The sequence below is a fragment of the Leptodactylus fuscus genome, chromosome 2, assembly GCF_031893055.1.
Source record: "Leptodactylus fuscus isolate aLepFus1 chromosome 2, aLepFus1.hap2, whole genome shotgun sequence".
Taxonomy (NCBI): domain Eukaryota; kingdom Metazoa; phylum Chordata; class Amphibia; order Anura; family Leptodactylidae; genus Leptodactylus; species Leptodactylus fuscus.
The window spans coordinates 224,355,220-224,383,002 of record NC_134266.1 but is presented as its reverse complement, the minus strand read 5'-3'; the positions used below and the strand labels follow the sequence as shown (position 1 = coordinate 224,383,002).

The 27,783-nt window shown below is 41.0% G+C and overlaps 1 protein-coding gene across 1 annotated transcript in view; it reads right to left on the bottom strand.

Moving 5' to 3' along the window:
- Positions 1 to 266: 266 nt before the first annotated feature.
- ARHGAP9 (Rho GTPase activating protein 9) overlaps positions 267 to 27,783 on the bottom strand; it is an 86,051-nt gene continuing 58,534 nt past the window's right edge. The window contains exons 10-19 of the mRNA XM_075265759.1: positions 25,804 to 25,899; positions 24,549 to 24,647; positions 22,107 to 22,227; positions 19,954 to 20,073; positions 18,346 to 18,444; positions 18,185 to 18,262; positions 17,927 to 17,980; positions 14,776 to 14,910; positions 13,138 to 13,243; positions 267 to 3,783 (exon numbers count right to left, since the gene is read on the bottom strand). Coding sequence (XP_075121860.1) covers positions 3,525 to 3,783; positions 13,138 to 13,243; positions 14,776 to 14,910; positions 17,927 to 17,980; positions 18,185 to 18,262; positions 18,346 to 18,444; positions 19,954 to 20,073; positions 22,107 to 22,227; positions 24,549 to 24,647; positions 25,804 to 25,899 — 1,167 coding nt within the window. The 3' untranslated portion in view covers positions 267 to 3,524. The remainder of the gene's footprint in view (positions 3,784 to 13,137; positions 13,244 to 14,775; positions 14,911 to 17,926; positions 17,981 to 18,184; positions 18,263 to 18,345; positions 18,445 to 19,953; positions 20,074 to 22,106; positions 22,228 to 24,548; positions 24,648 to 25,803; positions 25,900 to 27,783) is intronic.

Below are 27,783 nucleotides of genomic sequence, written 5' to 3'. Positions count from 1 at the left end.
ACGCTAGCTTATTTTGTAGAGTAAAATTACACTTGCAAATTTTGCTATCCCATTGACTTCCATGATATTTTTTTACAAGTGTAAAAATACGCCTGTAAAATATACGCCTGTAAAAAATACGCCTGTAAAAAATACGCCTGTAAAATGTCATTGAAGTCAATGGGATAGCAAAATTTACAAGTGTAATTTTACTCTACAAAATAAGCTAGCGTTTACTCAGTGTGAATGCACCCTTAGGGTGCTTTCACACTGAGTATACACTCAGCTCATTGTGAACGTAAAACACGTTCAGAATGAGCGCGTACAAAGCAGATCCCATTCATTTCTATGGGTGCCGGCATACGTGCGCTCCCCATTGAAATGAAAGGGCGGCTTTTTTCCTTATTGCTTTCAATGTGATACGCGTGTATGCCGTCACCCATAGAAATGAATGGGATCTGCTTTGTACGCGCTCATTCTGAACGTGTTTTATGTTCACAATGAGCTGAGCGTATACTCCGTGTGAAAGCACCCTTAGGCCTCGCTCACACCAAAATAAAACATTAAAACATTCACCTTTTGTATTTTCAACCATGTTTATCCCACATAACAAAAAAAATGTATATTCAAATATGATGAAAATCCAAATCCATATATGCTGCATACTTTGTCAACCACTATCACGAAATGTGGAAAGTGCAGTACCAATATGGCAATGACAGGACATACATATGTAATGTACGGCTCTGTGAATAGCTTCATTTACTAACATGTCATTCATTTAATGAAGATTACTGATGGTCTCAGGTGTATCATGGCCCCCTGACTATCCCCTGACAGAAGATGCATTTGGCAAATTGAATTTCAATATTCAATTCCTTTCATGTAGCTGGAGAAAGAGGACTCTGGCAATGGCTTAAAGGGGTAGAGATCACCAAGCGTCCTACACTTCACCAGTTCATAGTGTACCAAGCCAGAAACAGGCTCTGTATGCTATGTAGTAGGCTGGCTGCACTGATGCAGCTCTGTACAGGCTCTGTACTCTATGAAGTAGGCTGGCTGCACTGATGCAGCTCTGTACACACTCTATAGACTATGCAGTAGGCTGGCTGCACTAATATAGCTCTGTATAGGCTCTGTACACTATGTCGTAGGCTGGCTGCACTAATTCAGCTCTGTACAGGCTCTGTACACTATGTCGTAGGCTGGCTGCACTAATTCAGCTCTGTACAGGCTCTGTACACTATGTAGTGGGCTGACTGCACTGATGCAGTTCTGCTCCCATTCATGCGGGTGTTCCATAACCACCGTTCTTAAATTAATGACATAGGTCAATCATTTTTGGCCATAGATACCCCTTTAACTCTTCTCTCTCTATTGAAAACATTGGAGCAGGAAAATAAGCCATTGCCAGACACCTCTGGTAGCAGCTGAGAAAAAAGTATCAGCTTTCCTTCATACACATAAATGGGTACGCAATATTCACACAACTGATTTTTAGCCATGAAACTCAGTTATTGTGTTGGCAGATTGACCAGCCTGCGCCTTACACCAGGAGAGGGACTCCTAGTAGTATAGTTATATAACTGGTATGGGACAGTATGTCACTGGGAGGCCAGGGCTTCTAGCTAGAGATGAGCAGATCAGCCGATCCGAACAGCACGCTCCATAGAAATGAATGGATGCACCTGGTACTTCCACTTTGATGGCGGCCGGCCGCTTAACCCCCCCGTGTGCCAGCTACGTCCATTCATTTTTATGTGAGCGTGCTGTTCGGATCGGCTGATCCGAACAGTACTCGCTCATCTCTACTTCTAGCTGCATATATAACTATATTGCTGGTACTCCCTCTCCTGGCATACTGTTAAGGCTGGTAAATCCGGCCAACACATGGAAACAGAGGCAATATTTCACCAGCATGTCATATAAAATATAAATTTTACTAAATCATGCTAAAATAATACAAACATGGATCCATAATAAGACCATCAGCAGACAATTATGCGTTTTGGGCAATCCTACCGGTCCCTTACTCATAGTTGTGTAAACACATGGAATGAGGTTCATGGTTGAAACTCGGTCGTGTGAATGGGAATAAGCATTTATGTGTACAAAGGGAAAAGCTGATCCTTTTGTTATCAGCTGCCACCAGAGGCGTCTGGCGGTGGCTTATTTTCCCTTGTTCAGTGTCAGAACTAATCATGCAAGTGCATGGGGAGTCTGATAGGAGTATCATCTGAATGAGCATTTATTGGAATGTATGTGCAGCTTTGGGCTTCATGAACATATAAGACATATGATGGGCAATACAGTAGGGAACAGCATACTAAGAGGATCTGTATGCCATATCGCTGACTGGGGTTTTTTTTTCCCTATAAGCACTACGAACAATACTTATAATATGTCTGTTCTCCTCTCTTCACATCTCTTCCCCTCTCCGCGTCTGTTCCTCTCTCTGTTCCCTCTCCACATGAAAAATACTGAGAGAAAAGTCCTGCAAACAACACTTTTCTCTCAACATTTTTCGTGCGGAAACCGAGTGGAAACCACACGGACCCAATTTTTTTTATGGGGTCCACTGGTTTCTTACAGTAACCACTTTTTTATGCAGATTAAAAGGAACATACTATGGTTACTGGTACCTGTACAGACAATACATACAATTTTTGTTCCATACAATAAACAATGCAATTTTTGATGCACTGCTACATTACGTGTACAGCTAGGAGTTGTATTCTGAACGGTGGTGTCACACACAATGTATACACACATATTGTACAAAAACAGATCTGTGAACTGTTAATAAGTCAAAGGTTTCTTCTGATTTTAGTTGTTTCTATGCTGCCCTTTCTGTATCAGCCTTTTGACAGTAGTAGGTATGTTTTTAAAGGAAGAGGAGAAGATAGTGGCACTCGAGAGCTAAACCCTATTGCCTCCAGATAGGAGGTAGTATAATTAAGTATGAGGATCAGCAATTTAAAGTTTTTGGTATGGGACCCACTCCCCCATCCTATCTGACTAGATGAGTCTATAAAAATATACGTGGCTCATGAGGCATGCTCGGAGCAGTAGTTTTGCAATAGCTGGAAAGTCGCTGGTTACAGATTGAGACAATATATATGATACATGTGTTGTTGTTTTTTTTTTTGTTTTTTTTTTAAATATCTGCATACCCACATACAAAAAAAAGGATCTAGGAAAAAAAAAAGTAAAAATTTAATATTTTAAGGATATTATGAAATAAAACAATAAATTGCATACAATTTCAGCATCTGCATACAACATCGTATAAACCTTGCCAGGAATCACTTTCAGTGTGTGTGTGTGTCTGAGTTCCAGCTGGAACCGTGTCTTCCATATGGCTGAATCATTACATAAGCGATATTATGTAATTCTTCACTAAACAGCTAAGAACACAGCCATTGTACCTTAAATACCTTGTACAGTTTGCTCTAAATCCCCAACATAAATGTCCATTCCAGATGCTGAAGGCCTGGGAAACAAGAAGAAGATTCATCTCCTAGGCATCTCCTCAGCTTACAGTCCTACAAAGGGGTGGACAGAATTATTTGAGGTTTAGCCGCACATTCACTTTCTGTACAGGTTGAATTTCTGTATTCCTCTGGATTGTCCTGGAAGATTTCTTCATAATGAGTGAGAAAATTTTCCACGACCTGATTTTGATACACCATATTAGCAGCAATGTTAGCAAACTGCTCTTTCTCTGGTCTCATCAGGGTGGGTCCAAACACAATGCCGATGTTCTGGGTGGTCATACGATTCATCTCACAATGTTGTTTGACACTGGGAAGAAAAAATTGTCACATCATTAGTTCATTTCATCTTACAATAGTACAATGTTATACTATAAAACTATAAAAGTAACACTGCCCTTACGATAGGTCATCAATATCATATCAGTGGGAGAGGCAATGAAAGCGTACCTCAACTATAGAGCAACTTTTCCTAAATGAATAGCCGAGGTGAATATAGGAAACTGTGTAATATATATTATTTAGGAAATATGTTTCCTTCTCCATTTATCAAGCAGTGTTACTTTTCACATATTAGTGGGGGAGGGGGGAGAAGAGGCTGCTGGAAAAGACATGCAAATAACTGCTGCTAAACTCTGCTATTTTCTAACTGCTTATTGTAAGATAAGACCACACTGTATAGAATAAGACAATAAATCAATCAGCAGCCCCCCCCTCCCCCCCATAGACTTTTGTGTGTGAGGTGCATAGTCTTATGTCACACACACAGTGAAGATAAGAAGGAGAACAACCTAAGCAGTGGGAGAGGAAACAGGTTTCCTTAGTAAGATATATTACAAAGTTTCTTATAGTCACTCGAACTATTCATGTATGAAATGCAGTCTTAAAATGGGAGCACTGCAAGGCAGACTTGGGGGCAGTATAGGGGAGAGATGCTAAAGCAATGACCAAACCACAGCTAACGCTAGGTTCACACTAGCGGCTGGAGTACGTTCTCAGCTTTCCGTCTTCTCCATGCAGAAGATGGAAAGCTGTCAGACTGGGTCCGGCCGTGAGCGCCGGTGAGCGTTATATGCTCTCTGCCGCAAAACTGTTTTTTTTAAAATCGAACACAGAGTACTGCATGTCCGACTCTGTGTCCGATTTTTAAAAAAACGGTTTCGCGGTGGAGAGCATAAAACGCTCACCGGCGCTCACGGCCGGACATCTTTCAAACCCATTCAAATGAATGGGTATGAAAGAGTCCTGCAGGTTTCCGTCTCCTGCTCAGTTTTGTGCAGGAAACGGAAACCTGCATGAATGGAGACCGGGCGCAGATGTGAACGAGCCCTAAGCTAAAACAAGCCCAAAGCTTCTCTTATTTACATATCACAAAAATCGCAATTTACGCTCAAATGGGGCATCAGAGCTGGATAAGACTGGCACGTTTGGAAATAGAAGAATCCCCTCTACAAGGTCTGTCAGATTTTCCATGCTACCCTATCTGAAGGTAACCTCAAAAAGAGGTATAGGGGGGTGCTGAGCCTGGGGTACACAGTTTAGGATTTCAGTTAGAAGTCCTAGAAAGCCTGAGAGTCTTTTCCACTCCCACCCACACACAGTGATTGACAGCTCTCCAAGTATTCGCCCTACTAACCACTGTATACGCAGAATAGGAACTCACAGGCTTTCTCTATCACTCCTGGCCTCATTTCAATATCTTTGATATTTAAATACTGAATACACTCATAGAAATTGATAGGTCCTAAACAAAACTAATATAATTACAAATGCAAGAAAAAGTAAGTGAACCCTGAATTTCCTGAATTTCTGCATTAGATACTAATAAAATGTTCCTTGATAGTTAACCATGTTATAATACTAGACAAACATAGACAAATCTTACTAAACTAATAACAATAAAGAAAGTGAAAGGCATACACGTATTTTACTTCTTTTTTTCACAACTGTATTACAGCCATGGATTTAATATTCTATTTGAATCCAGAAGGTAGAAGACAATACATTGTGTACTTTCAAGTAGAAAATATGCAGTATTGGTCACTGACCTGGTCACTTGTATTACTCATTGGACAAAGATGAATGCTATAGTTCTAGATAAGACAGATTGCAGTGGTTTGCCTGTAAGACGTTGATATTCTTGCAGGAAGAATTAGGCCTAGTCACTTCCCTCTTTAATTTGCCAGGCATGTAGACCCTGAATCACACAGGCTAACCTGGCCAGTGAACGGACGTAGACATTGCAGCTGTTCGCAACCCTAGAGATATTTGTACATTGGCAGGCAGGAAGTACCGTAGTTGAATATGACTCAATATAAATGTTAACCAGAATACCAAGAAAATAAGTTCTATTTCTTAAGTAATTCGGCCTGTAATGTAATCTGCCAATATACTGTATTCCATTGTACTTCTCTTGGCAGAAAATGACTTGTACGAGGCAGATACATTGTACTAACTATAATAGAGAATTAGATCCCCTATTACTTTCTTCCCACTGCATGACCTACATGTAAATGTGTGTGAAAAACTCCACGTTGTACATCTACAGTACCGTGATCGCCCACACACAGCAGTTGGGTTCTCAAGATCACCCTTGGCAAGGAGGGTTTTGATTGACTTTGACTCTTACGATACCAATTAAAATCAATGTGGAATTAATAAAAAGAAGAAAGTCCCTTTGTCCTTCAGTCTTTAGCAGCCAAGACTGCCTTGGAGAACGACTGTGGACATAACATGTACAAATGTAATGTAAAAAGTGCAGGGTATAATGCAATTGTGAGACTATGGGATAGGCACAGAAATCCGAGTATAACATTCAGCTGTTTCCACCAGCTCTACAGACAAAGGGGGAGATTTATGAAGACTGGTGTATTCAACTAATGTATCCATAAAAGAGGTGCAACCTCTGCCAGGTTTTGTGCCTGGAGTGAAATCTACACCAACTGTAGCTGGCGTAGTCTTTGGCTGCATTCACACGGAGTAAACGCTGGCGTTTTTTGTGTGTTTTTTGCACATAGCGCCGCGTTTACGCCGCGTAGCGTCGCGTTAACGCCGCGTATACGCCGCGTTAACGCCGGGCAACGCCACCGTTAAATAGCGCGGCGTTAACGCGGCGTATACGCGGCGTAAACGCGGCGCTATGTGCAAAAAACACACAAAAAACGCCAGCGTTTACTCCGTGTGAATGCAGCCTTACAGCCATTTTTCTGATCCCCATCAAGCCTTGACCAAGCACACTTGACAGAAAAGAGTTGGGCAAAAATGCCATTGGGAAGAATTCGAGGTTCACAACTTTTTAATACCAAAAATCTTGGGTAGAATGTACAATATATATCCCCCATTGAATGTAATTGGGGCACGCATGCTTAACCACTACTCCATTAAAATTTCTCCTTACTACAGTCATGTGGTGCAGAGAATACAGTTTTAAGAAAAATACCCTGTACAAAAGTAGGACAAAGCATTTGATATGGCTTATATTGCAGCATACTAGACAAAATAACATTATATCATTGCTGTTGTACAAGTATGACGGTATGTATTGATATCAAACTGATGGGATGTTTTCAACACTGTAAAGTGATATAACATTTCTATGTAGTTAGGACACATATAGGCAGTGGCGTAACTAGGAATGGCGGGGCCCCGTGGCGAACTTTTGACATGGGCCCCCCCCCCTCACCAACACCGACGCCGAAGACCTCGACCGACCCCCTCATACGAATTAATGCGCATTCTATTATGCCCCATAGTGGCCCCTTCACACAGTATTATACCCCATAGTGGCCCCTGTACACAGTATTATCCCCCATAGTGACCCTGTACACAGTATTATCCCCCATAGTGGCTCCTGCACACAGTATTATCCCCAATAGTGGCCCCTGCACGAAGTATTATGCCCCACTGTGGACACCCATAAACAATTATTATACTCTGGGGTCTTTTCAGACCCCAAAGTATAATAATCGGAGACCCGGGGGAATAAAAACATAAAAAACTACCGTTACTTACCTGTCCCCCGGCTCCTACGCTGTCTGCCTCAGGTCCGAAAAGACCCCCGAGTATAATGATAGCAGCGGTAGCGGTTGTCCCCGGGCCCCTAATGTTCCAGGCCCTGTGGCAGCTGCCTCCGCTGCTATGGCGGTAGTTACGCCACTGCATATAGGCTAAGGCAACATTTAGCAAGTCGCTGCAAAGAAAAACCATCATATTTTTTTACAGCGTTTTTAACAAAAAATGTCTACAGAGTTTTCATCTGCGGACATGCTGCGGTTTTTCATAGCAGATTTTTTTTCTGCAATGTTTGGATGAGATTAACCAGAATCCCAACCACTTTGCAGGTAATGTATAGCCAAGCACTTGTTGCTGCAGCGTTCCTGCCAAGGCCAGAACTCTGTGTTTTCAATGGCTCCAAGCAAGTAGTACAGTAATACAATGATAGGACAAAGAGTAATGGGTCTAGGAAGCCATACATTGGTACATAAATAATGAATTTAAATGGAGCACCATCTGTCCTTCCACTGTGCGAGCTCCACCAGTTCAGAAATGCTCAGTGTAAATGGTGGCAGGTTGCAGCACTGCAGACAAAAGCCAGCCAGCCTCCTTTTTTAGTGACATGTCCCATTGGCACAAGACAAACACTTCCTTTCCCAAAGGGCCCTGCTCCTGCCTGCTCACCTCAGCATACACTTCCAGGAGCAGGTACTAGGCTATAGTAACTGCAACCAGTGACGAAATCCCAATGGGGACGTCTTCTTCATGTCAGCAAAAGGAGGCAGGAAGGCAGGACAGGAGCATCGTAGAAAAAACTTGACATCTCTCCTGCATACTATCCCAAGAAGGAGGGGTCTAGGTGTATTTTCTGCCTCCCATTCATTTCAATAGGAGTTCTCAGGTGGAATCTGACTAAAGAACAAGCAGGACGCTTATTTTTCCACTGGCAGAAAAAATCAGCTACTGCTTCCCATTGAAATGAATGTTTCAGTTGGATTCCACCACAAATTCAGTCACCCCTTCACTAGGCAGGGCATGTTTAGGGAAGTACCCACCTTTACTAATGTATATAAAGTACACTGGTTGTGATAGAAATCTCCAGCATCAGACTAAGTTTGTCTTTCTTCTCTTACCTCCTGCACGTCCTGCTAACTCCTCCCCCTCCCCTCACTATAGACTCCTATAGACATGAATAATCTGAGTTATGTGACTGGCAGTCTGCCTGCTGTATATATGGATGGAACAGAGATTTTTAAAGTGAAAGTCGTTTTAGTAGAGTGCAGGAATCAGGGAAACATCCTGATAAGAGCAGATAGAGACATTACTTTCTGATAAGATATATTACAAAGTTTCTTATAGTCGCCTGTATTATTCATTTATGCAATGCTTATAGAAACGACAATACCTATTTAAGGGAGTTTATAACCTTGGAAAAATCTTGGATGTTTTATACTACAGCTCTGTGGTTGGATGAGAGACTGTCTGTTTTTGATTTCCTGAACAGAGCAATTGAAAACGTATTCAATAACTGAGTCATATAAGAAAGAAACAAATGACTACTAAATAACTCAGCATTAACTTGTTATTTAGGGGAAAGGTAGTGCAATCCATTTGCTCCATAACTGGAAGGCGGTGAGTCCCTATGCAGGAGTGTACGGGCTGCCAAGGGGAATTTTATTCTTATTGTACGTATTAAATACAGGATGTCATTTCCGGATTCTGACACAAGACACATTCTGGTAGCATGAGAATACATCTGAGTTATTCTGCAGCTGGGGGAGGAACCGGCCTTCATTCTAAATTAATATCACCTGGGCTTTTGGTTAATGGCTTCTCATTTCTAGAGTCCCTGTGGGACAGTTGTGGGCGGCCTGCTTTATATGTGTTTGTTTAAAAAATACCACCATCCGGCTTAGTCATGCTTCTGACAAACTTTTCAATGTTTTATTGCATTGATACAGAGAAAATGTTTATGGACATGAATGTAGCATGTGAATATTGTTAGTCACATGTTCAGTACTATATAAACGTTGCATGTTCCTGTACATATTATGGGGTGGTCCAAAATTAGCATGAATTGGTGTAAGACGGGCCATGGTGTAAAAAACAAACTGGTACTGCTCTGGTTGCAGTAGTCATGTGTTGTCCATAGGATGTTGGTGCTACAAGGAGGACCAGAGTGGAGCTTCTAGAGGGGCAGGCAGTTCAACAGGTAATGCTTATTTGTTATTTTACACCAATTTTGTCTAAATTTTTACTAATCTCAGACAATCCCTTTAAGGAGGAACTTTCACCACCTCCACCAATCCCAACTCTCTGCATTCTTTAATAGATGCTGCTTTTAATGACCCTGGCACAGTTAGAATTTTTCCTCTAGCCCCCACTGTTACTGAGCAATTAGTGTTGTTAGTTTCGGTGCCTCATATGCTATTTAGGCTCTGTACTGTCAAGTGGGTGGTGTCATGCAGAAACAGACAAGGGAGGTCTGATACCATCCACCTCTGACTGGAATTTTGAATGAGATCCCCTTGCCTGCTCCTGTCTGACACTGCTTACCTGACAGTACAGACCCTAGGTAGCATATAACGATTTTAATAATACTGAGTGCCTTGCAAATTTTCTGCAGATGTTTACCACTAAACTGCTAAGGGGATATTGTCACTCCTTGGGGAGAGACCACCATATAGGTTTGTGGAGACTTATTAAGCCTTTAGCACTCCACTTCGCAAGGGACCATGGGAAGAATATGCAAATCTGTCTTCCATGATGTAATTAGGAAGTCAGCTGCTGCCTCAGTGTTGCAAACCAATAGAGGGCGCTCACTGGAATGTGTAAGCCTGTCTTCCCTGATGTAGTTAGGAAGACAGAATTTCAGTGAAATTCAATTGAAAGACTATACCTGGTAATAATACCAGCGTCATTGCAAAACAAAGGCCTCTTGGAAGGTCGAGCATGATGCTTAAAGGGAGCAAACCTTTATTGGGTTATTTCACTGAAATTCTGTCTTCCTAACTACATCAGGGAAGACAGGCTTGCACATTCCAGTGAGCGCCCTCTATTGGTTTGCAACACTGAGGCAGCAGCTGACTTCCTAATTACATCATGGAAGACAGATTTGCATATTCTTCCCATGGTCCCTAAACTGTTAATAACACAAGCAAATTTTGAAGTGGTTTTCAGAAAATTTTGCAGTGGAATACTGTATATTCATGGTGTGCGAACATGGCCTTTTGTTGATGACAATGACGGTCATACAGCCTTATCAAAAACAGATGTGAGTTTTACTAAAATTTTCATTGTACCAATTCCATACAAGAATTTTAGCAAACAATTAAAGTTACATGGTATCTATGGTTTTAATATTATTTGCCTGTGACATTGCCCTGTACTCAGAGCTTTGAATGGTCACAAATTATTCAGACAACTTGTCATTTTCTACCACTAGTTGTCTGTCTCCTAGCCAATTTGCTGTTTTCTCCCTGCTACTAGGGAAGGTTCATCTTTGGAAACCAACAGGCTGAAGACCAAATACAGGAGGTGTAGGGAGGCAGCTTTCTTTTACAATCTCTGAATGTTTAAACACCAATCTGCTGCTCTGTGCTGACACTGCTCAGAGAGGAGTCTGCAGTCTCTCGGAGCTCACAGTAAGTAATGAGAGTCTAACTACTTCTGACTAGATTCTTGTGTTATTGCTGATAGGATGTCAGTTATAGACAGGAAGTAGATTTCCTGTTTTTGCCCAGATTTTTCTTTTTCTGAGTCTTTATAGCTACATCATAACCTGGATTTGTAGTCCAATTGGGACTTTATCAGATATTTGTTTTGCAATTTCCAGTTACTTCTGGCAAAAATACATGTATAGAAACCAGTAGTAGTAATAATGGATAGAGGGGCAGAGTGCCCTGTACTGTACACAGCCTTACTTCAGGGAGAAATGCGAAATGTGCTGCAATTATAATGAGGGTATTGCCAACAGAATGACCAATAGCATATCATGTATGAAGGCTTATGCGGCCAGAGATCAGATTGCACACATATGTGAGCCTGACAGAAGTAAGAAATATTGTGAAACACAATGAACAAAGATTACACACCGATTGACACATACCTCTGAGACTTAGCAATTCCCAGCTTCCTGCTTTCCTGCTCACTAGCTGGACTATGGACAGCAGGGCTCTCTCAGCTGGTTACACAGCACTGCCAAAATGTGATGCAATAGCACAGTGCTAAAGGCCAGGACCGTTGTTTTCATCAGTTACAATGTTCTTAAAGGGTCAGTAGCATTAAATGTTTACTTATATTTAATGATGAAGTCCATGTCATTTTTATGTCCAGACTATTTGCAGAAATACTCTATTCTATATACCTACATAACAGGGGTTCACGTCAGAACTCTATGATGAACGAAGCTTTCAACAGAAACATGTCCCTTAAACATCAGAGGGCTTTAAAGTTCTGAAAATTCATCAGATGCTGCAGAGAAAGTCACAGAGCAAAAGGCGACAACAAGGGCCAAAAGGGAATATTATAAGGGTTGTTCAGTTTCAGACAAATATTGAAGGACAAATGTTATTGTTTGTGTACTAAAATGTTCTATAATTTTCCATGGTCATGTGATGAAGGGTGCACCGCTCGCTACCAGGTAGCTCTAATTACTGCGACTGTAACGAGCCGTGCTCCTGTGCGTCCATCACATGACCATGGCCTGTCCATCACATCACATGACCATGGCCTGTCCATCACATCACTATGGACTGATTTTTACCCACTGGGAGTACGCAGAATTAATGACAGCAAGCAGAGATCTAGAGAAACATACAGAATTGATACAGAAAGTATATTTTTTGCATTGTTACAAATTTTCATTAAACAAATAATAACATTTGTCTGTCAATATTGGTCTGACTCTCGACAACCCCTTTAATATTTAAAAGTACGTAAAGGACTTTAGCTATATGTGTAACTGTCATATGTAATTTCTTCCCAGGAGCTTCATGGCCAGCTCCTGCCCATCGGTCTTGAGAAGTTTCTTAATGTGACCTCTGCTAATCTCCTTAGACTACTTACACGTATAGCTGTAACATACAGTATATAAACCCTTTTGGAACTGAGGAGTGGGTGATGAAACTTTTGTATCCCAGAACTATGAATTCCAAGTAAAGATAACTTATGTTTGCTTAAATACAAAGTTTGACATGACGGTAGAAAGGCAGTAAGGAAGACACAAGTATAACAAATACAAAGTAACAATTTGGTGCTAAGCAGGCTCCATATACTTTCTATACTTCCCACTCAATTTATAGTAATCTACAATATCACATTCATAAACTACAGAATTTGTCATAGGCAAAAAGATTCTCATAACATGTTAAATAAATATGTAATTTACTTGAAACGGTGCTGCTACTCTGGCGCCATCTGCAGGCTAACAGCAGAAAAAAAACAAAAATTCTAAAAGTTAAATTTCTGTGAAAAAGAATCTCACTGTATTACTCATCTATGGTATCAAAATAATTCTCTACCGGAATCTTCTACGATATTGTACTTTTAAGAATATACCAGGCCCTATCTACTTATCCAAGCTGAGATTAGGAGAAGTACATATATTTTAATTTTGCTTAGATTACTTGTTTTCCTAGATTAGATATTGTGTTATTGCCCTCACCCATACCTGTTGAGATGGCATATTATGTAGTTCAAGGTGTCATGGTTCGTTTCTGGAAGATTTCTCACTAGTTCCTTCAAGAGTTGCACTTTTTCTTTTACATCAGTCACTTCTGTTCAGAAATAAAAATAAAAAACAATTGCTATTTAATTAATTAACAATCAAAAGATTTTAGCAACTCAGAATAATATACATACATTGTGCCAAAGGTGAACACCCATAATGTTCTCACCACCAGAGCAGTCCAACAATATCAGGCACAAGTGCCAGCAAATAGCAATACATATTGGTACAAGCCCTAAGAATAGTCACACTGGGTAATGGCTGCCTACTCAGATTATTACACTGTATGTAGACATTAATCTGGGACAGATCTGATTTAAAAGCCCGACCTTTGATCTGGGGTCTGAATTATTTTGGCATATTGTCAGGGGTCTGGTCTGGTGATGTATTTAGTGGTCTAAGGGTCCATTCACAAGGAGGAAAATGGTGAGGAATTTGGTGTGGAATTTCAGCGCTGAAAAGCAAGCCTCCCATTGACTTCAATGGGTTCCTTTTTCTGCTAGCAGAAAACGGAACCCATTGAAGTCAATGGGAGGCTTGTTTTTCAGCCGCAATAGTGATATTACTATGACAGGCTTCATTAGGCTCCTGGCTGTCGCAGAAACAGGTCAGCTCCTGCGATCTCGCTGCACAGGAGCCAGCCTGTAACTTAAGAGGTACCCACAGCCCCAGGGACAGTTTGGGGGGTTTACAGGTAATAATGCTCGCAACTAGAGTGGACTCTGATCATGGGCATTAGCTTTTGGGTCTCCACTGTACATTACAGCGGAGACCCGGTAGGTCTGCAGCAAAGCAGCCGCCATCATCTTTACAGACCCAACATCCACTGTAATAGCACAGCAGATGCCAGGAAGAAGGGGGGTGATGCATTCAGACTATATGACAACCCCATTTTCGCCTCATAGTCCGAAAAATACGGTAATTTAGAGGTATTGGGTCTAAATATATTTAGTGTTCTGATCTTTCAATTAATTATGAGGCACTTTCGAACACAATTTATATTATTTATACTGTCTGTCCATATATTATTCTGCTTGCAATAGTTTTTCTCTGTTACTTTATTACTTAGATATGCAACAGAGTATAAAGAACCCGGAAACAGACAACACTCTCCGTAGAAAATGTAACTTTTACTCTTTAAACCAAAAATAAAAAAAATCAGTACATGGTCATGCAATCCATAAAAATAATGAGTTTACAGGTTTCAGGGTACTGGAACCCCTTACTCATATGAAAAGTTAAATTTTATATGGAGATCGTCATCTGGATTTTTTCTATTCTGGTGGATATTTTTTTTTTATTCTCTTGAGCCCAGGGAGATGTTTCCTGTGCATCACAACCAAGTGGAGTCAATTGTATTTTTCATATCAGGTGAGCAGTGACAATTCTTCATATTTTTTGCTAAACTATTACTTAAATTAGCCTTTACAAAATGGAAGGTAATGAATTGGGGCTCCAAGGAAGGAGTTTTATTTCACAGGTTGCCCATTGGTGGAAAAAATGAGAATCCCTGTTGCATAGATTATTACCATGTTATAGATTATTACAGGTTTTTGGTTATAATTTTTCATATGTACTTACGAACAGCCGCTATAAACTCATCAAAGAAGCAGAAAGGGATAACAGGCTCTGGAAGTTCTCGGAAGAACATTTTCAGAGCTCCTGTGATGACGTGAATATCTTCCCAGTCAGGGCTGTTCAAGTCCAACTTCTCCTCTGCATCAATTCAGAAAAAAACAAATGACAATCTTATAGAAAAAGCCCTTGTGTGTCATGAGAGAAAGACATTGGGGGGCTCTTACTAACCCATGTGTACAATTCTCTGGTGTAGATGGGTGTAAATGTTGTGCATCTTTAGTACACGGAGCTCTCTTGCACCAAAACTGTGCCACTGCATCACATCATTACTTCCATGCCACACTTGACATCAAGGCGGGTCAACAGATTTATCTCACGCTAAAAAGCCAGCATGAGTAATACCTGAAATCTATGCCAGCTCCTGACAGACATAGATTTCAATTCCAAGCCTCTTAATAATTCAGGTGCAGCTTGTGCCAGCAGGGGAATGGATTAAGACTGGCATAGAGAACATCAGTCTTAATAAATTCTCACCATTAAATCCTATTAATTTCAATCTATACTGAAATGTTGCAAATACTTTCCATTATGTGAATTATATTTTACTGGTCTAGATAAAACAATACCTGCTACTGCCTTCCAGAATTGTATTCAGAGCACTGCTATCTGACAGCCACCGACTCAGTGTTTTTGGTGGGGGGGTTTGTCCCCCCACCATCAGTATATCTTTGGAGTGTGGGAGGAAACCCACACAAATACAGGGAAAACATACAATCTCCTTGCAGATGTTGTCCATGAAGGATTTGAACCCAGGACTCCAGCGCTACAGTGCTATATCCACTGAACCACCATGCTGCCAGTGCTTTTTCACCTTTCAGATTTTTAGTGTCATATACTAGAGAAATGCAGAGTCAACTAAAACAAGAATTTACAACAACATTTCACATAGTAAAGAAGGAATATTAATGCTGAGGCCCTACGTTGCGGAAACGCAGTATTTGTTGCAGCAGATTTTGCTGCAGTTTTTTGAGCCAAAGTCAGGATTGGCTTGAAACAGAATAATAATATGGATAATATAAAGGAAGCTCATAGGGGGCATTCACACTACGTATACTGAAGCTTATTCTGAACGTAAAACACGTTCAGAATAAGCGGTGTATAAAGCAGTTCCATTCATTTCTATGGGAGCCGGCATGTGACCGCTCCCCATAGAAGTGAATGGGCTGCTTCTTTCACTGCGAGCAGTCCCATTGAAGTGAATGGGAAGTGCCGGCGTGTACGGCTCAGCATGAGCAGAGCTTGCCGTATACGCCGGCACTTCCCATTCACTTCAATGGGACTGCTCGCAGTGAAAGAAGCAGCCCATTCATTTCTATGGGGAGCGCTCGCATGCCGGCTCCCATAGAAATGAATGGGAAGTGTTCGGCAGCCCTGCTGTAACGCCGGCGTGTACGGCTGTGATACACGCAGGCGTTACATAGTGTGAATGCCCCCTTAGATGTTTCCTTTCTGTAAATCCATGCCTGACTTTGGCTCAAAAAAATGCAGCAAAATCTGCAATGAAAAATGTTGCGTTTCCGCCATGTGGGGCCTCAGCTTAAAGGGGTTGTCGAGGAATTACAGGTTCTCCAGGGAAGGTGAAAAAAAAAACAAAAAAAAAACACCATACTCACCTGTCTCTGTTGTTATGCCACCGCTTTCCAAGGCTTGTTCCGGCGAAAGTTCTCATTGCTCGTGACCTCTTAGGATAATCAACAGCCTCAGCGGCCTCATATACATCACCTGTGACATCCCAGTTCCTTTCCTTAGGCCGCTGAGGTCAATCACATGCCTCGAGGCACTGTCACTAGTATTATTTGTTTTTATTTTTCACCTACCCCAGCCTCCTTGCAGAAACCTGTAATTCCTGGATAACCCTTTTAACGAAAAGGAACACAAAGTGTATATTCATACACGACAGATTTGTGGCAGACACTTTTAGAACAGATAATACATCGGCAAGCATGTGGACTTCTATTTGTTCCATTTATATAAACACCAGGAGAGTCATGTAATTCTTCCTTTAAATGTGCCATTGTGTGCCATTTAAGCTTGTTATAATAACATCTATAATTATAATAAGATTTTATTTATGTCAAATAGAGATTTGATCAGAAAAGATAAGAGATTGTTAGCCATTGGAGATGAAAAGAACATGCTGAAATATATTAATAAGGCACAAAGATAATATCTAAACAACTGACAACTGAACATGAAATAAGTAATATAGTATATAGCATATATACAGCATATATACTGTAGTACACAGAAAATATACAGACAATATTATGTGACTGACAGGTTTGTTCAGGGATATCAGTAACAAAAAAACATGATAGTAAAAGACCTGTCTGTATCCAACTCAATTATGGCTGAACTACTGTAGATCTCAATTCCAGTGCCTGTTATGTCTGTATGGGGGTGATTTAGCAGTAGCAGAGGTGAGGGATGGCACTGACTATGCTGTGAGGTATTAGATGCAGCAGAGCTGTGTGGAGCCATAAAATTGTGCACCATTGCAGTTGTGCTTGTTAATGGAAGTATGTCACCAGAGCCCACCATATCAATCCATCCATGCAGATAGATAGGCTAGGGTCACCTGAACCAAACAGTTTCTTCCCCTTGTGAATCGGTGCTGTTAGATTCCGGGAACCCTACCCTTTCTATATGTGGGGCAGGGTTAATATATATGCTGGGTTCTGGTGGCAGACTCCCTTTAAGACAAGTGTACATTGTGCCATATATTAATGTCTAAAATCCCCTGTATAGAGGAGTGGTCCCGAATGGTCTCTAACCCTAGGACTCAAAGCCAATTTGTGAGGACAAAATATGAAGGATTTGGAAAATTAGACCCCAAATCTAATAATCCTTAGACATATAGAAATTACAATGTGGACATTTTTACAGAGCTGGTTTCTTCTGACCAACCTTTTCTAACAGCAAACGGCAAAAAATTGTTATAGACCATACAAATAAGGCAAAGCCAATAATAACACGGTACTATCAGACGCACATTTGTCAGACAAAAGCAGATATTGCAGACAAGGCAGCGGGGAGTTATTGGGCATATCAGCTAGGACGTGCACAGGCTTGGCATCAGGACATAAAGATCTACCTTGGGAGAGCTGTTCCGGAAAAAGGTATCGTCCATCTGTTGTTACTGCCCTCTCTGTAAAATAACATGTCAGTCTATTGATCATTAAGCCCTATGTGGGTTACACAATGAAGCCCAGGTTCAGACTGGGGAAAATGGACTGACATTTTGTTTCTCTTCATAAAAAAAAGTAAAAACTAGACTCAACTGGCAAACCAAACGATGTGACAGTAATTCAATATGCTTCAATGGACTGACATACTAGATGAAACTTCTTACCTCTGTCTACAATGAACCTTAGTTTCTGTATGATAGATAAATTTCCATTTACCCTGTAAATCCCATCTACATCCAGCCCTGGAACAGACAAAAGTACAACTGGTTAAGTATCAGGTATACTGTATATAAAAAAAGGTTGAAGTCAAATATTTTATATGCACCTTTTTCATTTACTGCTTCTATGCAAAGTCGCACAAACTTTGGGATTGTACTGTGCTCTCGATAGCAAAGAGCGTCCAACCGGCAGCCAAATACTTGATCTACAGAAGACAACAATCGTTACCAAGCTGTAATGAAATGGACATCTACAATGAGGTCAATGGAGAGTCTTCAGCCTCTACTTTTTAGAATTTCCATAATGATACCGTGTATGTTTATGATGTTCTTTAAAGTTCTACTTGCAGGATCGAGAAGGATTCCATATCAAATTAGAAAATAATAAAGGTATAAAGTCTTTACCTCTGTCTAAAAAAGTTCTAACCACCACTAACCACTGACCATGTTTTATATCAACACAAGAGCAAAAGCGCCACAAGTAACTTTAGTTATCCGAGTCCACACTAGTATTAGAAAAATAAATTCTCTTTGACTATATAGTTTCAGAGTTTTTACCCCTCATCAGTACAGTGTGGGTTCTAGTTGGCTAGGTGAGATGTCTTTCATGAAACCATTGTTAGGTACTCAGTGGTGTAACTAAAGTCTTGTGGGCCCTGCTGCAATCTTTTGTCTGGGCCCCCCTACCTCATCCCTACAGCGAATTCTTGATAGTGATGGTTATGGGAAACAAGGAGTTTAATCACACTTAATGTTGTTAGACTAATCTGTGGGTCTCCTTGGCTTATGGGCCAGATGGAAACTGCAATCTCAATAATGATGCCAGTGCTTATGGGCCCCCCCTAAGACTCCTGGGCCCCAGTCCAACTGCACCCTCTGCATCCACTCAAGTTACGCCCCTGTACCCATGTATAGGAGGTTTTGCTCCTAGATAGTATGTAAGGCTCTACCTTCCAAGAGCTGTATCTAAGACACCTCAACCAGGAAATCGAAAGTCAATTCAGTGTATCGAAGTGAGATCTGGTGCTGCAGGACCACAATTGTAAGTCTGCGCTGTCCTTTCTGTGATGCTACAATCCATACCCCTGTTATACATTTGGTAACTTGAGTTGCGATCCCATAGTGGTTCCACCTAAACCAAATCTGGCCATCTTCATCTGATCTGATGGATAAAGTATTTACACGCCCAAAGCTGGTGTTCACTGAAAGTCAATATTGCATGCTATTCTCTAGAAATGGATGTCAAGAGAAATTATTGATTGTTCCATTATCAAACTGAGATCAAATTTGATCTTGTCACATCTGTATGAATGTATATAGTAAGCTGCAGTCACATGATTGATATGAGCATTAATAAAGGGAGAAAGTAGTCAATGAAGGAATATAAGCATTGCATAAAATTACAGGCATGTTATTAGCACAGAGCCTGACTAGGGGAAATGCTTTGCATCACCGGTTATATTCTTACTTAAACAAAAATTCGTTTTCTATTAGATTTACTTAAGCCCTATTGCACATTATATGGCTGCATTGTTCTATGACTGATCAGTTTGCAGCCTCTTGTTCAGATACATTTGTTATTCATGTTTGTATTCGATGTTTTACAGATTTTCTTATCTATTCGTACTCAATTTCAATTTTGACATATGGATGTATATATTATAATAGCGTCTTTTTGAAGCTTTTCATGTGAGCTATTCCATTTACAAACTAACCTTTTATAAGCCCTTTCTCTTGTAAGGTCTGGAGCGTAGGCCTCTTCATTAACATCTTCTTTAACCTGTGCTTTACCTTCTTTCTATCCACACCACCAACATTATGGCTCACCCAGGATACTATATAACAAACATCAGGAAAACAGGAAGAATAAAATAATCAAAGTGTTCAGGTGATCCCATACAGCAAACATTATCTTCATCTAGACCCAGTACTTATCAGATTGGATCTGTTATAAAACATCATAGAACAGAAGAATTACAGTAACTACAGCAATTTCCATCATTTACCAATTACTGGACATGTCTCTGAGGGGGCATGCTCATTGACATAGCGTGCGCATCCTAAATCACTATAAAATGGGTCTGTTGGGCAGATTGTGGAACCCACTGGTTTACATTTAGTAGGGCATCTAAAAAGATGGGTCTATTTAGTGACAAAATAATTTTAAATGCAAATGTATGTGCTAGAAATGATCTAAAATGGAAAAAGGTGGCTCAGTGGTTAGCACTGTTGCCTTGCAATGCTGAAGTTCGAGGAGCGGCTAAAAGAATTGGGATTGTTTAGTTTGCAGAAGAGAAGGCTGAGGGGAGATTTAATAGCAGTCTACAAATATCTGAAAGGTAGTCACAGTGCAGAGGGATCTACCCTATTCTCATTAGCACAAGGAAGTACAAGAAGCAATGGGATGAAACTAAAGGGAAAGAGATACAGATTAGACATTAGGAAAAACTTTCTGACAGTGAGGGTAGTGAGAGAGTGGAATAGGCTGCCACGGGAGGTGGTGGGCGCTCCATCAATGGAAATCTTCAAGCGGAATCTGGATAAACATATAGCTGGGATGATTTAGGAAAACCTGCACTCGCAGGGGGTTGGACCCGATGGTCCTTGAGGTCCCTTCCAACTCTACCAAAAGAAAGAAAAGAAAAAGAAAGAAAGAAAGTTCTAGGTTTGAAACTGACCAAGAACGACATCTGCAAGGAGTTTGCGTGGATTTCCTCCTGGTATTCCAATTTCTTGGCCAGCGTTGATTGGCCAGTGTACAGCATTCAGCCAATCAACTCTGGTCCTGCTGGAGGCTCGTCTGTGAAGAGACGGAGTTTAAGATCGGACCACAGCAGTCTCCATTGTGGTCCGATTTTAGACTCCGCCTCCTCACAGATGAGCCTCTGGCAGGACCAGCGTTGATTGGCCGAATGCTGTACACTGGCCAATCAACGCTGGTCAATTCATTCCTATGAGAAAGAAAGTCAGCTCCCTCATAACAGCAAGCTGCCAGCTCTCCCGGCTAGCAAAGATGAGCCTGCGGCAAATCAACGCTGGTTCTGCAGCAGGCTCGGCCTTACTAGCCGGGAGAGCTGGCTGCTTGCTGTTACAAGCGAGCTGACTTTTTCTCATAGGAATGAATTGACCAGTGTTGATTGGCCAGTGTACAGCATTCGGCCAATCAACGCTGGTCCTGCCAGAGGCTCGTCTGTGAGGAGGCGGGGTCTAAGATCGGACCACAATGGAGACTGCTGTGGTCAGATCTTAGACTCCGCCTCCTCACAGACGAGCCTCCGGCAGAACCAGCGTTGATAAGCCGAATGCTGTACACTGGCCAATCAATGCTGGTCAATTCATTCCTATGAGAAAAAGTAAGCTCACTCGTAACAGCAAGCTGCCAGCTCTCCTGACTAGCAAGGATGAACCTGTTGCAGTACCAGCGTTGATTTGCCAAATGCTATACAGTGCTATACATTCGGCTAATCAACGCTGGTTCTGAATCGAATATTTACTGCAAATAGCTAGTAGTATTCGATTGAGTACGAATATTTTGAATACCGTAGTATTTGATCGAATACTACTCACTCATCTCTAATAGTGATTGAGTTTTTTTAAAAACTGCCCCCCTACAGTATCAGTTTAGTCTTCTATATACATACTTGATCGAATACTACTCACTCATCTCTAATAGTGATTGAGTTTTTTTTAAAAACTGCCCCCCTACAGTATCAGTTTAGTCTTCTATATTGCTGACAGGATTGTTTGTATGACAACTCCCATGAATGAGTGATGGGCTGCATTATGGCCGATCATTATCTCATGTATATGGGCAGCTTAGACGCACATAAATTACATCTGCAATAAAATATTTATCTATACAGCATACATGAAAACTTCCGGTTATCTTTAGTCTTTGAAGGGCTTTCCTCTTCACCACCGCTCCCATCCAGAACCTCCATACTTCCTGCTCTCCTCAAAATGATCTCCTCCAATGGATTTTCTCGTTCCTACATCAAGAAAAATTACTTAGATCACACGTCATCAACCTTCTATTTGAGAAACCCACAAGTAGGTAAAATCCACAACATATAGCATACTAAGTCTATTACTGAGAAGAATTGTATGATGGAATGATGAGAGATTCATGGGGTTCTGACACTCGGGACCCCCATGTAACAGTTGTAGTTGTAGCAATTATTTACCCTGGAAAACCCCTGTAATCTTGCACTAATATAGGTATAGCATTTTCTGAAAGACATGGTTTTCCACTAGGGCCTAATTCACTTGTTTTTTGCATCCTTTGATAGACACCATCCACCTATTCTGCTGTAGTTGGAATTTTTTTGTCTAGCTCTTAGGTGGTGTTTGGTCAGAGTAGACAATGGTGCGTGATTGTGAATTCTTACATTGTAATACTCTGAACAGATAGTGACAGAGAGCTCTGATTCTCGCCCCCTTCCTGTTCCTGCCTGAGACCACCCACTTGACAGTAGATAACCCTAATCTAACTGCATTGATTGCTCAGGTATGGTGGGGGCTAGAGAAACATGAATGATGACAGGCATTTAAAAGTTACATACGTTCAGAAACATGTATGCATTGTGTGCTGTGATATACACTATATTCATCAACACTCCTATGGAGTTATTCTGAAGTCTCTCTCCTACTTCTCCAATACATTCAGTCATGTTGGCATAAAAGGCCTCAAGGGTTTCATAAAAACAACAAATTCAAAATGCTAGCATAGATATTAAACATGACTAAGTATGCTCAGATATGTGTTATTGAGACTTTCTTAGGCCAGGTTCAGAAGGAGTTTTTTTGGTCCGGAATTTGACACGGAGGCCGCCTCAGATTCCGGACCAAAAAACGGCTAGCCACAACTGGATGCCGGTGCAGTGCACCGGCATCTAGTCGCGGCATTCCACTCTGGATTTGGCCCAAATGAATGAAGAAAGAGCATGTCGCTTCTTTTTTCCGCAAGCAGTTTGTTCCGGCTCTTTCAATGGGAGGCGGATTCTTGAGCAGATTCCAAATCCTGACCAAAAAACCCCATCTGAACTCAGTCTTAGGGCTCGTTCACACATGAACAAAGGGGCGGATTTTGACAGCGGATTTCGCTTCAAAATCCGCCCCTTTACAATGGTGGTCTATGCAGACCGCCGGGCTTCTTTTTTCCACTAGCGGCGGGCTGCTGCTAGCGGAGAAAAGAAGCGACATGTCCTTTCTTCAGGCAGAAGCCGTGGCGCGCTGGCCCGCGGCTTCCGCCTAGCGGCAGCACCCTCCTATGTTGGCTCATTCATTTGAGCCGACATAGGAGGGGAAAGCCGCGACTGCGATGGTCGTGGCAGGCGGGTTTTGACCAGAGAGAGACGCGACTCGCTGCATCTCTCTCTGTGTCCAAACCCGCGCGGGTGCCCCACGTCTGAACTAGCCCTTAGGGTATGTTCAGAAGGAGTTTTTTGCAAGCTGAAAAAATCTGCTTCAGGAATTAGGAAGCGTTTTTTTGACACGTTTTATTACATGATGCGTTTTTTGTCACTTTTTTTACGTGTTTTTGATGCTTTTTTCGTCACTTTTCTTTGCTCCAGCACACTGTATGGACCTGGAAACTTCTCTTTAAAGAATCGGTAGCAGTTTTTGAAACAGTGTTTGCAAAAACCATGAAAAAAAAGCTAGCAATTTGAAAAATGACTTCAATGGGTTTTTCAAGGTTGATTCCACCTGAAGATAGATCATGTCGCTCTTTTTTTCTGCTAGCAGAAAAAAATCCGCTAGAGAGAAACAACTGCTACTGACGCCCAGTGAAATCAATGGGAGGCGTTCTTTCAGGTGAATTTTGAGGTGGATTCTGCGACAAAATCCGCCTACAAAAAACTCCATGTGAACATACCCTAAAAGCTCCCTATAGGTAACTAATATAATACTTACTAAATTATGAATTATTACACATAAAATGGATCATGGAGTATATTATTACAGTTCAGACTAAGTTCACATGGACATCGTATAATGTATGCAGCACTGTATCATTACAGTTCAGGCTAACGTCACATGGACATCGTATAATGTATACAGCACTGTATAGTTACAGTTTAGCTTTTTATAAAAAATAAAGTTAAATTCTAGGATTACTTCACATCACTTCGATATAATAGACATCACTGGCTATAGAGAGTCAATAATCTCATTGATCAGGTAGGATAGTGATGGCTGCTAATGTCAGACAACAGCCGTATTCTCTATATAGATTGCTTATCTACATATATACCAGAACTATTAGACAATGCAATTTAATAAATGCAGATGCTATATGCCAGTAACTCACCAGTCTCTCAATGACTCTCTGCAGGGCATCATACCACTCCTGGACAACACCCTCCTTGTCAGACTGCAGAAGAAACTCATTGCCCGTTACCATGCGGAGCTGCAGAGGGCACAGATCATGACGTTGGGTTAAAGCCAGTTTATGGAAAGAAATACAGATCAATTCCTGTAGTGCATGACCACCAAACACTCAAGAGACAGGAGAGTACTCTATTAAGCAGAGTGGCCAGGATGCATGCCTGGCAAAATCCATTACTGTATGTGTGCTAGGTACTAAAAGTTATCCATAGTTAATAAATATGCCAAGACAGTTATTTTCTGTTTTTGAAATACAAATAGTTTTACTTGAAAGGAGTTATATGGTTTGGACATCTCGGACAATTGCCTTTGAGATTATTAGTTAATAGATAACTGTTCCCTGTTTGTCCATTATCCAGAACTGAGAGTGACTACAATGATAATCTCAGCTCTGGAGGACCTGTGTAATTCTTTATTTACCCTGTGGTGGCGCTATACGGCTGGGTTCTCCCACAGATAAAATCTCATTTCTGCCATTCTATCATTTGCTTTTTCTTGGGACCATTTTAGAAAAAGGGATAAAATGTCGACAAACTCTTTTATGATCAGGACTAAACAGTGACCTCAAAAGACATATCGGACATTATACATTGTGATTTTCTTGTATTTTTTTTTTTTTTTTTAGTTTCCAACCTTTGTCTAAGAAACTGGTCTCCAAAAAAATGGATTTTGTGGTTACCCCAGGTGACAGGAACCAATCGGTGACCAGACTAATTCTACAGAACTATGATACCTTGTAGTATCTGGCCACAAATATTTCAATCTCAGAATATATATGGTTTAGAAAACTTCCACTGGCAGGTACATGGGTGAATTATCATGTTTTCATGATGTAAGATATTTTTGCAACTATCTTTTACATGAATAGCTCTAAGGGTGCAAATGTAGCAGTCACATCTGAGGGCCAGTACCTGGGGGAGTCCAAGGTCTCCTGCCACGTAAGAAGCCACTATCATTATATATGGCACATGGAAAGTTATAGATTTTGCACAGGGCTATTAGGAACACAGGAGTCTCAAGTTACACCCCTGAGCATCAATAAGATTCCTTAGAGATGATCCAATTTGGAGTTAATTCACAAGTTATAGTAGACAATGTTGGACCAGATAGACTGTCTTTAATGGCCTATTCTTATCACATAACAATCCTAAGAGTGGATACTGTTTCTGGTTACTTACGTGAATTACATTCTTTTTGCTAGACATGTCTTGAGGCCAGTCTATGTAGGCGCCTCGGAGGTCCATGCTGCTCTCAGGCTTACTATTTGAAGGTTTCTAAAATAATAAAATACTTATAAATAGGTAAGTTGCAATAACTCATTAAATAAATAATTTAATGAAGCTCACAATTAGAAATATAACTCATACATTATAGCACACATAACCCCTTAAAAGGAATCTGTCGTCTGTTTTTTGTGTTGCAGATAATGGCATGGTGCTGTGGAGCTTAAAGTCAGCATTTGTTCTTTGCAGATGGTACACTGATTTAAAAAAAAAAATAAAAAATAGCAAAGTTATTGAGGTGTTATGGGTGCCATGCAGAGTCATGACTATTACTATGGCCATTTCTCCTTGACTGACCCCTTCCCTAGATTGTGATTTTAATGCAGCAAGTGTTGAAATGACTACCCGGGAGGATGAACAGTAAAGATTGAGAGTCCTCAGTCGTTGATACCTTTTTTAATGACTAATAAAAAATTATGACAGATTGCAAGCGTTCGGGACTGCTCAGGTCCCTTCATCAGCCTGGTAACATCCTGGGGGGATGTCAAACAAGGAGGAACCCAACATTTACAGTGCCCAGTAACTTTGTATATCCAATATACACTGCTAGTAAACTTTATTTTTCTTTCAAACTGGATAAGGCCCCAAGACAGCGAGCCGCAGCCAAAAAAAATACTGTGGAACACATTGCAGTTTTTTCCGCAGAATTTTTCACAAGGTTTCCTTAGGTATAATTGACATGCTGCAGATTTTTTGTCTGCAATTGTAAAGCACCATGGAATTAATGGTGCTATATAAATAAACAATAATAATAATAATGGGATTAACCAGAATCCTATCCACTCTGCAGGTAATGTGAGGGTCTGGTGAGGGTCTGGTTTACGAGGAAATTTTAACACTGGCATAGCACAGACGATGCTTTGATGCCCTGCAGCTCTATGCCATGACTTTAAACATGTAAAATCTGACTATGGGATCCATTTAATGACCAGATCTGAGAGGGTTTTAGGCTGGTTTCAAACTATCAAGTCAAGTTTCAGATGTGAGCCTGTGTGCCTGCGCCAAAAATACTGGTTTGCAAGGTATGATAAGTTTTTAAAAGAAAGAGCAAGACGTGGGTAAGTGTCCACTGGGGGCTCCCCAAGGCTTCTCCCTGCTGGGCTGGATTGGCAGATCTCTCCCTTTTTGTGTATTGGAAGAAATCTGAAAATTAAACCAAGCCAAATGACAAAAAGCCAAGGGTAGACACTCACAGTAAGGGTAAGTTCACACAGATTTTTGGTCAGGATTTTGAGGCCGTATCCGCCTCAAAATCCTGACCAAAAAGATGGCTCCCATTGAAATCAATGGGAGCCACTCAGGAGTTTTTTTACGGGAGCTGTTTCTTTCGGCTCCAGGCAAAAAGAAGCGAGATGCTCATTCTTCAGGCCGAGTCGCCTCATGATTCGGCCTGTAGACACTCCCTCCTCCGAACTAGGCCCATTTATTGGACCTAATCCCGAGCGGAGTGCACGGCTGGATGCTGGTGCAGTGCACTGGCTTTCAGTCGCGGCTACCCTGCTTTTGGACCGGAACCTGAGGCGGCCTCCACTTCAGGTTCTGGTCCAAAAAGCCCTGTGTGAACTTACCCTAATAATAACAATAATATAGTATATTCTTAGGAAGAGTTCACACTACTGTTGGATTCCGTTATGAAGGTTTCTGTTTAAAAAAAAAAAAAAAAGACACCTATCATAACGGACACAAACAGACAGTGACTGATGGCTATCAGTTACTAACCGCTATAAGTCTGTTGCTCATATACTTCCATGTTAAAAAAAATGATAGACACTTGCTGTCCATTTTTTTCTAACGGACAGAAAAGTCCTGTATGTAGGATTTTTTTTTTGTCCACTGGAAAAAACTGACTTGGGTGTAAACGAACACAACATAAAA